At 41.2% G+C, this 16,033-nt stretch overlaps 1 protein-coding gene across 1 annotated transcript in view; it reads right to left on the bottom strand.

Moving 5' to 3' along the window:
- LOC128848935 (beta-1,3-galactosyltransferase 5-like) overlaps positions 1 to 16,033 on the bottom strand; it is a 99,163-nt gene that overhangs the window by 61,192 nt on the left and 21,938 nt on the right. The window contains exons 3-5 of the mRNA XM_054049259.1: positions 14,391 to 14,471; positions 3,359 to 3,433; positions 2,666 to 2,767 (exon numbers count right to left, since the gene is read on the bottom strand). Coding sequence (XP_053905234.1) covers positions 2,666 to 2,767; positions 3,359 to 3,433; positions 14,391 to 14,471 — 258 coding nt within the window. The remainder of the gene's footprint in view (positions 1 to 2,665; positions 2,768 to 3,358; positions 3,434 to 14,390; positions 14,472 to 16,033) is intronic.

Raw genomic sequence — 16,033 nt, 5'->3', positions numbered from 1 at the left:
GTCCCATGGGAATCAAGACTGAGGGGAAAAACAACTGAGGAGAGTTGGCAGTTTTTCAAAGGGACACTATTAAGGGCCCAAAAGCAAGCTATTCCGCTGGTTAGGAAAGATAGAAAATGTGGCAAAAGACCACCTTGGCTTAACCACGAGATCTTGCACGATCTAAAAAATAAAAAGGAGTCATATAAAAAATGGAAACTAGGACAGATTACAAAGGATGAATATAGGCAAACAACACAGGAATGCAGGGGCAAGATTAGAAAGGCAAAGGCACAAAATGAGCTCAAACTAGCTACGGGAATAAAAGGAAACAAGAAGACTTTTTATCAATACATTAGAAGCAAGAGGAAGACCAAAGACAGGGTAGGCCCACTGCTTAGTGAAGAGGGAGAAACAGTAACAGGAAACTTGGAAATGGCAGAGATGCTTAATGACTTCTTTGTTTCGGTCTTCACCGAGAAGTCTGAAGGAATGCCTAACATAGTGAATGCTAATGGGAAGGGGGTAGGTTTAGCAGATAAAATAAAAAAAGAACAAGTTAAAAATCACTTAGAAAAGTTAGATGCCTGCAAGTCACCCGGGCCTGATGAAATGCATCCTAGAATACTCAAGGAGCTAATAGAGGAGGTATCTGAGCCTCTAGCTATTATCTTTGGAAAGTCATGGGAGATGGGAGAGATTCCAGAAGACTGGAAAAGGGCAAATATAGTGCCCATCTATAAAAAGGGAAATAAAAACAACCCAGGTAACTACAGACCAGTTAGTTTAACTTCTGTGCCAGGGAAGATAATGGAGCAAGTAATTAAGGAAATCATCTGCAAACACTTGGAAGGTGGTAAGGTGATAGGGAACAGCCAGCATGGATTTGTGAAGAACAAATCATGTCAAACCAATCTGATAGCTTTCTTTGATAGGATAACGAGCCTTGTGGATAAGGGTGAAGCGGTGGATGTGGTATACCTAGACTTTAGTAAGGCATTTGATACGGTCTCGCATGATATTCTTATCGATAAACTAGGCAAATACAAATTAGATGGGGCTACTATAAGGTGGGTGCATAACTGGCTGGATAACCATACTCAGAGAGTTGTTATTAATGGTTCCCAATCCTGCTGGAAAGGCGTAACGAGTGGGGTTCCGCAGGGGTCTGTTTTGGGACCGGCTCTGTTCAATATCTTCATCAACGACTTAGATATTGGCATAGAAAGTACACTTATTAAGTTTGCGGATGATACCAAACTGGGAGGGATTGCAACTACTTTGGAGGACAGGGTCATAATTCAAAATGATCTGGACAAATTGGAAAAATGGTCTGAGTTAAACAGGATGAAGTTTAACAAAGACAAATGCAAAGTGCTCCACTTAGGAAGGAAAAATCAATTTCACACATACAGAATGGGAAAAGACTGTCTAGGAAGGAGTACGGCAGAAAGGGATCTAGGGGTTATAGTGGACCACAAGCTAAATATGAGTCAACAGTGTGATGCTGTTGCAAAAAAAGCAAACATGATTCTGGGATGCATTAACAGGTGTGTTGTGAGCAAGACACGAGAAGTCATTCTTCCGCTCTACTCTGCTCTGGTTAGGCCTCAGCTGGAGTATTGTGTCCAGTTCTGGGCGCCGCATTTTAAAAAAGATGTGGAGAAATTGGAAAGGGTCCAAAGAAGAGCAACAAGAATGATTAAAGGTCTTGAGAACATGACCTATGAAGGAAGGCTGAAAGAACTGGGTTTGTTTAGTTTGGAAAAGAGAAGACTGAGAGGGGACATGATAGCAGTTTTCAGGTATCTAAAAGGGTGTCATAAGGAGGAGGGAGAGAACTTGTTCACCTTAGCCTCTAAGGATAGAACCAGAAACAATGGGTTTAAACTGCAGCAAGGGAGGTCTAGGTTGGACATTAGGAAAAAGTTCCTAACTGTCAGGGTGGTTAAACACTGGAACAAATTGCCTAGGGAGGTTGTGGAATCTCCGTCTCTGGAGATATTTAAGAGTAGGTTAGATAAATGTCTATCAGGGATGGTCTAGACAGTATTTGGTCCTGCCATGCGAGCAGGGGACTGGACTCGATGACCTCTCGAGGTCCCTTCCAGTCCTATAATCTATGAATCTAGGTCAGACTTAATCATCATGATGGTCCCTTCTGACCTTAAAGTCTGAGAATCAATAAGGCTTGAACCAAGGCAATGCACTCGCAGTGGTACTGGCAATGCTTGTGCAACATTAGGAGCACTTTTGTATGGGGATAACAGGGTTTTATAAGCACCTCCAGTGCCTGAACCATTGATGGCAACAACTTTTCTCTCTAGTATAGACAGTGATTGAGCTTCTAGTTTCCTGATTATTTCTCATACTAGAGTTTAGTTGTAGGTGAGCTTAAAAAATGTGCATGTTTATAAGTGGCGGGAGAAGCTGTTAACTAAAGGACAGCTATTGTTAGTCAAGGCCCAGAGCAAAGCTCACCCGTATTTACATACGTTTCCCATGATTTTTGTGAACTTGAAGAAGAATGCACACAAACGACGCTTATGGTCATTTTTAGATCAACATATAGCCAGCACCACCCTGAAATTCATGCTGAGGAATTTAAAGATTTATATGGAGATGTCTGAATTTAATGAATTTAGCCCAGATGTGGATTAAACTCCCAGAGAAAAGAGAAAATTACCTGTTGCTCTTCTGATGGCAGTTCAATAGAATTAGCGACTGCATCTACATTGTCCTCTGTGTGTGCCTCATTTTCTTCAGTTACTTCAGACTTTTCAGTCTCCTGACAACAAAGGAAAAGCACAGCAGAGAGAACATCAGGCACTTACAGAGGGGGTAAGAAAGACAATAGATGTACAAAACTGATTGCTTATGTGCTCTCTCAGACACTCACTGTTCAAAGCCACCAAGTAACCACTATATAGTTGCCCTCATTTATTCAGACATTGGGCTATCTGACTTATTTCTTTCCAGGGAAATAAACAAGCAGCTAGTACAGAGTTCTTCATTTTTAGTGCTGACGCAAGTTTATGTGAGCTGTGCAAGATCACACTCATCCATACATAAACCGTGGGTGCATCAGTGTACTCACTCCCTTTAAGACAAAAGGAGCCTCTTTTTTAAGTATGTGAATAGGCCCTAAGGAATTATTTGTCTGTTCCTTTTTAAAAACAAAACAAAAAAATCTCTAGCTCTGCTGTTAGGCGAAAGGACCACAAGCCTTGTGAATTCAATAGAACTATTCAAATTCTTAAAGTTCAGCATGTTGTTTAAAGGTTTTGTTGGACTGGGACTCGGGGGGAATAGAACATGCTGGATGATTGGAATGGGTGAAAGTGGACTTCTGAGGGTGAACAAAATACTCAGTTATTACTTCCACAACTTTGTGCTCTTCACCCGAAACTTCACCGTTTGGAAGGTTTGATGTCTCTTCAGCAGTTTTTGCCTCCTGAATCAGGGAAAATGAACAATATATGAGAACCTGAATAAATCTACAGAACAAAGTTGGAGAAAGAGCAAGCAGGTGCTAAGAAAAATAATGTTTAAAGATGTCTACCAGCATGACACATTTTGGCAACTGACTCAGAACCTCTTTATACTGATAGTATTATTATTATTAAAGGGGCATTCCAAGAGCCATTTGTTGCTTACTGTGCCCTTTACACTTCTGGCTTTTGGCCAGGCAAACTAACCAAGGAATTCTAGAATAAAAATGGTGCTCTTAACCTTAAAAACAGAATTCTACTATTACAAGAAGTTTTATAAATTTGTTGAAATTCTCTTGCAAAATATTGCATTTATCATTTTGCTTATGCGAATGACCGTTTTCTTTAGGGACACTTTTTTGTAGTGACTCATAAAATTAAAAGACATAGCTCTTATTGAGCATAGACTTTAAAAAAAAAATTTTTTTTGCCTTTAGATTTCTTATGCCCCTTTCCTCACTGGCATTAATGGCTTTTTATAAATATTTAAAATAAGAAACGAGGATAAAATATCCATAAAAATATACCACCATACAAACTATCCCAGGCTAACAGGACACTTACCCAAAATACAAGCTTAAAGGAGTGGTTAGGAGAATTAGACTGATAGTAATATTTTATCACCAAATACATACACACACACCTTCACTGAGATGTGCACATCTACTACCAAGGGCAGAATTTAGTTTTGTATGATGTATGAGAGAAACTGACTCAAAAATATATGAATGATGACTATAGAAAGTCATACTGAAATAAAGCTATTTGGAACCGATTCATGGATCTACCATTTCAAAGCACCTCAAATAGTTTTTGTTCATTTAAAATTAAGCAACATTTCTGCAATCTGATTAATCTTTTTCTTGTCAATAAAACACATCTATCAGTAAACTATACAGCTACCTTAAGAGTGCACATTTTCTCTTTTTCAATTTCACATTCAGAGATGCTTTAAAGGGAGAATTCTCCATTTACTAAAGTATATATGGGACTAAACCTCAAAATCAGCACAGCAAAAACAAAAAGGATTTAGAGATGAGTAACACATACGCGTCCAGATTCTCATCTGCTGTAAATCAGCATCGCTCCATTGAATTCCTAGAACAACTGCAGAAAGGAATAGTCTAGTGGAGAGCTATCTGCTTTCTGGAGTTCTGGGAGATGTAAGCTATAATCTATTTTTGCTAAATAGCAGTAGACAAGGATAACCCATTATCTCCCCACAACAAATAACCCACTGTCAGCATTCAAACCTGTCTAATTACTCTGAAGCCATGATGGTACAATACACTGCTTGCTAACTTAATTTAATTTAAGTAACAGTCTTCTCATGAACAGGATGCCTCTCCTGTAACATTTGAGAAAAAGAACAAGGGATCAATCACACTATACTTCTGTGCCAGCAATGCCCCTCTGCCATGTACATTGGCCAAACCGGACAGTCTCTACGCAAAAGAATTAATGGACACAAATCTGACATCAGGAATCAAAATACTCAAAAACCAGTGGGAGAACACTTTAACCTGTCTGGTCATTCAGTGACAGACCTGCGGGTGGCTATATTACAACAGAAAAACTTCAAAAACAGACTCCAAAGAGAGACTGCAGAGCTAGAATTGATATGCAAACTAGACACAATCAACTCCGGTTTGAATAAGGACTGGGAATGGCTGAGCCATTACAAACGTTAACTCTATCTCCCCTTGTAAGTACTCTCACACTTCTTATCACACTGTCTGTACTCGGCTAGCTTGATTATCACTTCAAAAGTTTTTTTTTCTCTTAATTAATTGGCCTCTCAGAGTTGGTAAGACAACTCCCACCTGTTTATGCTCTCTGTATGTGTGTATATATATCTCCTCATTATATGTTCCATTCTATATGCATCCGAAGAAGTGGGCTGTAGTCCACGAAAGCTTATGCTCTAATAAATTTGTTAGTCTCTAAGGTGCCACAAGTACTCCTGTTCTTCTTTTTGCGGATACAGACTAACACGGCTGTTACTCTGAAACTTGTCACTATACTTCTGAACACACAGAGCCGTTGTTTTAAATTTGTCTCAAAATAAACATTCCCAGAAACAACCTCTTGACTTCTTTGAAAAATGGGTTCCCTTTATAAAAACAGTAGCTTGGATGATATGCAAGAAATAGAAATATTTTCAAAACCAGGAGCATACTGGGGGTTAAATCTGTAAAAAACTGTCAGCTAATCTGTACCCACTACAAATTAATCTACCAGTTAGGCATTACATTGTGAGTGCTTTTCTGATGGATGGTTCCTTTTTCTTTACTTTATCTCACCTAATTATTTCATAAGAACCCATCTAGGTTTGGGGGGCTGGAGTGGGGGGTTGGTTGTTTTTAAGCTTGCTCAGCACCGCATGATTACCTTTCCATGCGCATTAACAAAGACTGATAAAGAAAGTTGAAAACAGAAATGCCACTCCCACCTTTGCCAAATTCAGCCAGACTTCTTACATAGCCATTCAGTCTCACATTCCGTACAAGTATGGAAGGGGAAGGGGCAGCAGGAAGATCTCTCTCCAGCCTTACCTCACCACCCTGGTGATACCAGAGACTGAGGTATGTGAGCCTAAATCACTAGGGTTACAACCGTTATTGGGCATGGCTCAGATTCATATGCCTAAGCCCCACCATCTACACTGGGGGCCTGATCCAAAGCCCACTGAAGTTAGTGGAAAATCTGCCACTGACTTGTATGACCTTTGGATCAGGCCCTAAAAGTACAGCCATCCCCTGCATTCAGACCTGAAATGATACACTCTTTTTTGTTTGGAAGTTAGGATTAAAATAGACCAGGTTTAAGATCAGGTGTTCCTTCAGCGCACATAAATAGATTAAAGAGCTTATAAACACACAAACTCCTTCTCTCCAGAGGGGTATAAAATTGTATTACTCATCCATGTTAAATGATACCGTAGGAGATGTAATAACGGTTTTGGAAGACTAGACATGTAGTGGCAGATTGAATTATACCTGGTATAAATCAATAAGTAATCTGGCTCTTTGCAATGTCATGTAAGTTTGGGGCTAACAAACCCATTGGAAATGATAATATGCTCAGCACTTAGAAAAAAAATCAAGTGTTTTTTTTGACCCTGCAAAGACTTATGCAAATACTTAATGGTAAGCACAAGTGTGATCTCGTTGAGTTCAGCAGAACTCCTTGTGTACTTAAAGGTAAGCACACATTTAAATGCTTTGCTGGATAAGGGCCTACAAGTGCTGTAAAAACATGTATCAATATTATTAATTCTTTGTATTGTAGTAGCACCTGGGGACCCCAATCATGGAGCAGGGCCCCACTGTGCTAGGCGCTGTACAAACAGAACAAAAAGACTGTCCCTGCCCCAAGCTTACAATCTACATGTAAAATGAGAGACAACTGGTGGATACCACAGATAGGCAGGGCTTGTCAGACAATACTGATCAGCATGAAAAGCAGCATACCAGCTTCATGCTAATTGTCCTAAAGCCTCAGTGAGGAGAGATACTGTGTGGGAGAAGCACACTAACTGACTTATTGACTTCATAAATTTTCCATGTTATGATTTTAAAAAATGATCTCTGTGTACTAGTAAGTTCCTGAGACAAGAAGAGATTTACTGGGAAATATTGTTTAAAGAACTGCCATTACCACCACCACCCTTCTAAATTCACCATGCATCTCCAAATTCATACCACTGGCCATCGGTTTCACCATACTCCCATTACATTTCACACGAGGGTTGAATTGACAGCCAGGTGAAAGAAAAGCAGCAACAGCACAATGAGGTCATTTATATGACAAGCTATAACCACTCTGGCCTCCAATGAAGATGCTGAGAAATACTCAGCAATAAACGCTAAAAGTAGGTGTTTGTCCTGATCTATAGATCTCTCTCAAATTCAGATGCAGATTTTAAATGGTGCTAGATCTAAAGATAGTTCCATGTTTTCATTTTTTTTTTAAGTGCTGTAAGGCATTCAGACTAACACGGCTATCCCTCTGATACTTTATAGAATCATAGAATATCAGGGTTGGAAGGGACCTCAGGAGGTCATCTAGTCCAAACCCCTGCTCAAAGCAGGACCAAGACCAACTAAATCATCCCAGCCAGGGCTCTGTCAAGCCTGACCTTAAAAATCTCTAAGGAAGGAGATTCCACCACCTCCCTAGGTAACCCATTCCAGTACTTCACCACTATCCTAGTGAAAACGTTTTTCCTAATATCCAACCTAAACCTCCCCCACTGCAACTTGAGACCATTACTCCTTGTTCTGTCAGCAACTCCATCTCCAGATCTGAAAGCTAGCACCTTGGTACAGCAGATAAATCAGTAGAAACCATTCTTGCTTGTTACTAATAGCACCAAAAGGTTGCTTTTCTGGCAACATGTCCTAAGCATATTGTTTTCAACATTTGTGGCACTGTCACTGACTGGACATTTTAATAGCCTTGGATGTAGGCTAAGAATGGGTGAACTCTTTAAGGGGAAAAATAAAGTACTTTTCTCCACAGAAAAAAGGCAGGGGACTGGACTCGATGACCTTTCAAGGTCCCTTCCAGTTCTATGAGATAGGTACCTAGCTGAGCAATGCATGAAGAATGGATGGTGTATGAAGTGAGAAAACAGGAGAAATACAATTTTCTTAATCCTATTGATTCACAACATTTTGATGATGATGATATGTAGCACATGTAGCTTCTTTAATCCCCTAAGTGCCCTATGAACATTCACTAAATTATTTCTCATAAGACTCCTCAGAGATAGACAAATAAGTGTTGATATTCCTGGGATATAGGTGGGAAACTGAAGCAGAAAGTTTAAAGGATTGTCCCGAGGTCACCCAGGGAGTCAGCAGCAAAGACAAAATTAATAGTAGTAATGCCTTTGTTTTATGTATGTGACTTACATAACTTTTCATTTGTAGCTCTCAAAGCTCTTTACAAAGGAGATAAGTATCATTATCTCCATATTTACAGACACAGAAAGAGGCTCAAAAAGGTGACGAGGGTCACCAAGCAGAACAAGGACTAGAATCCAGGTCTTTTGAATTCTACTTCAGTGTTTTAGCCACTAGGCTATGTTAGAATAAAGGCGTGTATTGCTACCAATCTTGTGCTCCGACTATGTCTCACCCCTCTCTTGATTCATTATATCCATGTCTGCCATGAGAAAGATGGCAATATTTAGATTTGATCACATTTGAGCATAATAAAAGACAGAGTTATAAGCCCCGTAGATGAACATGACATGTTAGGGACAAGCCAGCACAGCTTCTGTAAAGGAAAAAATAGCATGCCTCTCTATTATGCTAGAATATATCAGCATGTCAACAAAATATAGCGAATAGAGGAGAACTGATAGAGATAGTGTATATGGACTTTAGGAGGGCCAGTGAGGGGGGAATAGAACTCAGGAATAGGTTTGAGTGTTTGGAGAACGAGGTAGAGGGGCAGCAGGTGGTGACTGAAGGTGGGAGGGTGAGGAAGAAGAGAAGAGCTGCTAGTCCGAGAGAGAGGGGGGAGGAGTTGATGGAGACAGCACCAATTATGGGCCACCAGAGGATACAGGAAGGCATAAGGGGGAGCATAAGGGAAGATAGGAGCAGACACAGGTCAGGACTAGAGGGATCGGAGACTAGATTACTAGATCGCACTGTTGCCAGGCGACGGCAGGTGTATGTAATTGGAGACTCTTTACTGAGGAGATTGGACAGGCCTGTGACCAGGGCGGACCCGGAGAACAGAAGGGTGTGCTGTCTACCGGGTGCAAAGATACGCGATGTGGACCTGCGGTTGAAAAGGATCCTAAAAGGAGCAGGTAAGAACCCCTTGATAATCCTTCATGTAGGAACGAATGACACGGCTAGGTTCTCGTTAGAGAGAATCAAGGGAGATTATGCCAGGCTGGGGAAGACTCTCAAGGAGATAGAGGCTCAGGTTATCTTTAGTGGGATTCTGCCTGTTCCGAGGGAAGGGCAGCAAAGGGCTGATAGGATTGTGAGGATAAATAGTTGGCTAAGGGAGTGGTGCTATAAGGAGGGCTTTGGGATGTATGGCCACTGGGAGGCTTTCGGGGACAGACACCTGTTCTCGCGAGATGGGCTTCACCTGAGTAGGGAAGGAAATAGACTTCTGGGAGGGAGGCTGGCTCATCTTATCAAAAGAGCTTTAAACTAGGAAGTTTGGGGAGATGGTTGGGAGATGCACAGTTAATCTCCACGCCAGTTTCCAGTATTGAAAAGCTGAGTGTAATAAGAGGAGACATAGCCGGGGAGATGAGATTGGACATAGGAGGGACAGGGGGGACGAACACAAAGAGGCCCGCAACATACAGTGCTAGTAATGGGAGACAGGCTAAACGACATACATTAGGCTGTTTGTACACCAATGCGAGAAGCCTAGGTAATAAAATGGAGGAATTGGAGCTCTTGGTCCGAGAATTGAAACCGGATATCGTAGGAATAACTGAAACGTGGTGGAATGGCGGTCACGACTGGAACGCAGGTATGGAGGGGTATGCGCTGTTTAGGAAAGACCGGGATAAAGGTAAAGGTGGGGGGGTGGCATTGTATGTCAATAGTGAAATAAGCTGTAAAGAAATAATAGTGGATGGAATCGATAACACAGAGTCCGTCTGGGCGATACTCAAGCTGGGTAAAAGTACTACTAGAGCCTCTCCGGGGATAGTGCTTGGGGTGTGCTATAGACCGCCGGGATCGACCCAGGATATGGATAAGGAATTGTTTAATGTATTAAGGGAGGTAAATACTAATAGAAACTGTGTAATTATGGGGGACTTTAACTTCCCGGATATAGATTGGGGAACAAACGCTAGTAGCAATAATAGGGCTCAGATGTTCCTAGATGTGCTTGCGGATCAATTCCTTTATCAAGTGGTAGCTGAGCCGACGAGGGGGGAGGCCATTTTAGATTTGATTCTGGTAAGTAGTGAGGACCTTGTTGAGGAAGTGGTAGTGGGGGACAACTTGGGCTCCAGTGATCATGAGCTAATTAGTTTTAAACTAAATGGAAAGAGTACCAGAATTAAGTCAAAGACTAGGGTTTATAATTTTGAAAAGGCCAATTTTAACAAATTAAGGGGACTGGTAAGGGAAGTGGATTGGGCAAACGTATTAAGGGACCTAAAGGCAGAAGAAGCCTGGGATTACTTTAAGTTAAAGATGCAAGAGCTGTCAGAGGCCTGTATCCCCAAAAAGGGAAAAAGATTACTAAGCAAGAGACTTAGACCGAGCTGGATGAGCTACCGGCTGAAAGGGGCGATTAGGAAAAAACAGAAAGCGTACAAAGAGTGGAAGAGGGGAGGGATCAGTAAGGAAACTTACCTTAGTGAAGTCAGAGAATGTAGAGATAGAGTGAGAAAGGCCAAAGGCCGGGAAGAGTTGGACTTAGCGAGGGGAATTAAAAGTAATAGTAAGAGGTTTTACAGCCATATAAATAGGAAGAAAGCAAAGAAAGAAGAAGTGGGACCGCTGAAGACTATACCCGGAGAGGAGATTAAAGATAATCTAGGCATGGCGCAATATCTCAATGAATATTTTGCATCGGTGTTTAATGAGGCCAATGAAGGTATTAGGGATACTAGCACCGTTACAGAGGGGCATACGGGATGGGGGATTACCGCATCCGAGGTAGAAACAAAACTAGAACGCCTTAATGGGACTAAGTCGGGTGGACCGGACGATCTTCATCCGAGAATATTGAAGGAATTGGCGCAGGAAATAGCAGGCCCATTAGCGACTATATTTAATGAATCTGTAAACTCGGGGGTAGTCCCGTTAGACTGGAGAATAGCCAATGTGGTTCCTATTTTCAAGAAAGGGAAAAAAAGTGACCCGGGTAACTATAGGCCTGTTAGTTTAACATCAGTAGTGTGCAAGGTGCTGGAGAAGATTCTGAAAGAGAAACTAGTTGAGGACCTTGAAGTTAATGGCAAATGCGATAAATTACAGCATGGTTTTACGAAGGGCAGATCGTGCCTAACGAATCTGATCTCCTTCTTTGAGAAAGTAACGGACTTATTAGATAAGGGAAATGCGGTGGACCTAATATACCTGGATTTCAGTAAAGCGTTTGATACAGTACCCCATGAGGAACTATTGGTTAAAATGAAAAACATGGGGATCGATATGAAAATCCAAAGGTGGATAGGGAATTGGTTAATGGGGAGAATGCAGAGGGTCGTATTAAAGGGTGAATTGTCGGGTTGGAGGGAGGTTACTAGTGGAGTGCCTCAAGGTTCGGTTTTGGGACCCATCTTATTTAATCTATTTATAACTGACCTCGGGACCGATTGCAAGAGTGGGCTGATAAAGTTTGCGGATGATACGAAGGTGGGAGGAGTTGCAAACTCGGAGGAGGATAGGGATACTCTGCAGGGAGACTTGAATGAGCTTGTAAATTGGAGTATCAGAAATAGGATGAAATTTAATAGTAAAAAGTGTAAGGTGATGCACTTGGGGACGAATAATAACAATTTTAGTTACAAGATGGGGACGCATTGGTTAGAAGTAACGGAAGAGGAGAAGGACCTAGGGGTCCTTGTGGACCGCAGGATGACTATGAGTCGGCAATGTGACGTGGCGGTGAAAAAAGCCAATGCGGTCTTGGGATGTATTAGGCGAGGTATATCTAGTAGAGATAGGGAGGTCCTGCTTCCGTTGTATAAGGCGCTGGTGAGACCTCATTTGGAGTACTGTGTGCAGTTCTGGTCTCCAATGTTTAAAAAAGATGAACTCAAACTGGAACGGGTGCAGAGAAGGGCGACTAAGATGATCAGAGGAATGGAAAACCTGTCGTATGAAAAGAGATTAGAGGAGCTTGGGTTGTTTAGTCTGACAAAGCGAAGGCTGAGGGGGGATATGATTGCTATCTTTAAATATATCAGAGGGGTTAATACAAGGGAGGGAGAGGAATTATTCCAGTTTAGTACTAATGTGGACACGAGAACAAATGGATACAAACTGGCCGGGGGGAAGTTTAGGCTTGAAATTAGACGAAGGTTTCTGACCATCAGAGGGGTGAAATATTGGAACGGCCTTCCGAGGGAAACGGTGGGGGCGACGGACCTGTCTGGTTTTAAGATTAAGTTGGATAAGTTTATGGAGGGAATGGTTTAATGATAAAACATAGTAGCCAAGGAAAACCAAGCAATGGTACATGAACAGCATAATGGCCAACAAGGGTCAGGCTAGAGACTCTTGCCTATATGCTCGGGGTATTACTGATCGCCATATTTGGGGTCGGGAAGGAATTTTCCTCCAGGGTAGATTGGCTGAGCCTCTGGAGGTTTTTCGCCTTCCTCCGCAGCATGGGGCAGGGATCACTAGCAGGAGGGTCTCAGCCGATTGAAGTCACTAAAACACAGGATTGGGGACTTCAACGGTAGAGTCCAGGGAAGGGTCTTGCGGCCTGCAGCATGCAGGGGGTCAGACCAGATGATCATAATGGTCCCTTCTGACCTTAATGTCTATGAGTCTATGAGTCTATGACTTTCCAAAAGTCTTTGATGAAGTCCCTCACAAGAGGATATTAGCAAATGACAGAATTGTGATGTGAAAGATAAAGCATTGCCATGTTTTAGAAAGTGGCTAAGAGAAAGAAAAAAAGAAGAAGAATAAATGGCTACTTTGCATAACAGAGCAAACGTTAACAGTGGAGGAGCCTCCGGGACCTGTATTAAGACCAGTACTCTAAGACCTAGGAAAGGGGTGAACAGTGTAGTGGGAAAACTTTCACAGGATACAACATTATTTAAGTTAGACAAAAGTGGAGAAGATTGTGAAGAAATGTACAGGGACCCCACAGGAGAAAGGAAAAAAAGGATTCATAAAAACAGTGATTTATATGAATACGGTGAACATCCACAATTACATTAGTTAGCATTAAAAAATAGAAGAATATAAATCCTCACACTTCAGGTCAAAAGATGACCACAAACTGATGAGATTAGGAATAAATTTTCCCTCTGTACAGGTTAATTCCACAATTGTCCATTGCAAAGTTTCTTGCAGCTTCCTCTGAAGCATAAGATGTCAGAGATGGGATATTGGACCAAATAACCACTGTTCTGGTCAAATTTGGAAATTCCCTTGTTATCTCTATCCCTACTATAGGTGGAGTTGGCCTATTATAACAAAAGTTAATTATGAATCAGTGTTGTGCACAAATGCCATTTGATCAACACAATCTGCACAATAGTGAGGGGGATGGAATGCTCCCTCCAGCACCATAGAACAGCTGCAGTTCAACAGACAAGGGGTGATCAGCTATGAAACCATGTGCAGGGGGAATCAGCACGTCCAGCACAACAGAGCTGGGCTTTGAGCTTTATGTGGGACAGTGCAGAAGGGTGGTTTGTGGCATACCACAGGCCTAGTTAAAGGGCCCATGGTTGTAAGGACCAAATATCTACAACTGCCTCTGTCAGATTAAACAAAGTCAGTCTCCCATTTCCTGATAGGGGCTATCCACCCAGATAGGGGAATGGATTCTGTATCCTAGCCCTGCATAGTTCTCCCATACAAAGCCTGTTCACTCAGGGCTCTGTGCAATGGGGTTTGTGTGGCTTTTACCCATAATTTAATTAGGGATTGCTGTATTGTTTCAAAGTTGAATATGACAAACTATATGTGCTTTTTTTAAAGTAGCAGAAGAGGTTGTAACAAATCCATGGTGAAAGAAAGAGGGCTGGAAGACTTTCTATTGGAAAGCCTGCATTGTTGTTGTTTTTTTTTTCTTAAAAGACTTTGCTGCAGCCCTGTGCCAGCAAACTAACTTCTTATTGCAGCACTTGTCACTGTCCATTATTTTACATGCTGAGTCAGGGCCTACCTCCATCTTTTACTAAATTAAAATGAATGGGCCTCAGCAAAGAACAGAAATTCATACCTTTGTACCTGGAGGAGGTGCCAGACCCAGGAATGAATAAATAATGTTTTCTTCCTTGGCAGAGAAGAAGGATTCGAAGTCCTAATAAAGGAATTAAACAAAGAACAAGGAATTGGTAAGAAGCATATGCAAAAGAGAACAGACCCTACAAATCCTTCCATACATTGCCCCCAAATCACTACTCTCATGACTAAGGATTTGCAGAATCTGAGACGTAGAAAGAAGCACATTTAGATCAATGTGTTTAATGCCACTTGACAAAACGAATACACTTCTGCATCTTTGTAAGGACTAGGCAGAATCTGGCCTTAAATTAGGTACAACATAGCAATGGATGAGAAACAAAGTAAGGGGGAAGGAAGGACCAGGGTTACAACATAATAAGATGTGCTTGATATTAAATAAACACACCCTCTTAGTTCCTCTTTGGATAAAGTTGTTAAACTGTAAGTGTCCCAATAATTTACATGTACATACATGGTATCTCCAATAGATAACCAGCCCTAGGATCACACCAAGACCAAACCACCCAAGTCATTTAAAAACAACACCCAAGACAGATAGTAAGAAACACAGCAATTTCAATGTGTTCCTGGTATCTGATAATACTTTGCACATAAGTAACCTTATAAATACATACTCTGCCATACCCAGGGTAGAGTTACCATTTACATTTTGGTAGATTAAGGACAACTGTATGAAAAATATAGTCAAAGTTTATTTTTAAACAAGCAATACCCCATAAACTCATACATTTTTATCACACTATATACAATCTTTTGCATGATTACTGCTGAAACTCAAGACAAAAATGCATCATATATTTAGTATCAGCTATGCCAGATATTAGATACAAAAATAAGGGACTTACTTCAAAATATGGGACACTCCTTAAAAATAAGGAGCAAGTGATCAGTCTACTCTAGAGATCCAGATCACATAATGAACAGGAAGTTTATTTTCAACTTCTTCCTTAGAAGTTTTCTTTGTCAGGTAAAAGCAAATGCAGGAAAACAACACAAAGTACTCAGTGTATTTAGAAAGTGACAAAGACCTCTGTGTAGACACCAATAGAAGAAGCAGCTTAAGTAAGAGATTAAGTAAAGAATATAATTGTCAGCGTAGATGGTTTATAATGAATACTAAAAACTAATGCTAGCTCTAGGCATTGAAAATACATCCAGTTATAATGTATGAGTCTTCCCGTGGCAACACCAAAATATCCATAAGAAAATTAAGATTCTAGCCATTTACAAAATAGCACTTAAAACTCTTGGAGCCTGTCAAAAAACCTCTCCCACCCATATCCTGTGTGTGACAGGTGTGATCACAGAGACCCCCTTATGACTGTCACCTGATGTGCTGAAATTACCTCTGAGCCCATTTTCCCTGCCAGCTTGGGACTCCAGAACCCTGTCTTGTTGAGCCAGACATGCTAGCCTGCTGCAGACTAAACTGAAAACAGCTCAGCAGGTACCTGACTCCAGAACCCAAACACCCAGATCCCAATGGGATCCAAACCCCAAATAAATTCGTTTTACTCTGTATAAAGCTTATAAACTTATAACTCATAAATTGTCCGCCCTCTATAACACTGATAGAGAGATATGCACAGCTGTTTGCTCCCCCAGGGTATTAATCAC

Source organism: Malaclemys terrapin, chromosome 1 (genome assembly GCF_027887155.1).
Source record: "Malaclemys terrapin pileata isolate rMalTer1 chromosome 1, rMalTer1.hap1, whole genome shotgun sequence".
Lineage (NCBI taxonomy): Eukaryota > Metazoa > Chordata > Testudines > Emydidae > Malaclemys > Malaclemys terrapin.
Note: the sequence above shows the minus strand (reverse complement) of the source record. Positions and strands in the feature narration are given on the sequence as shown.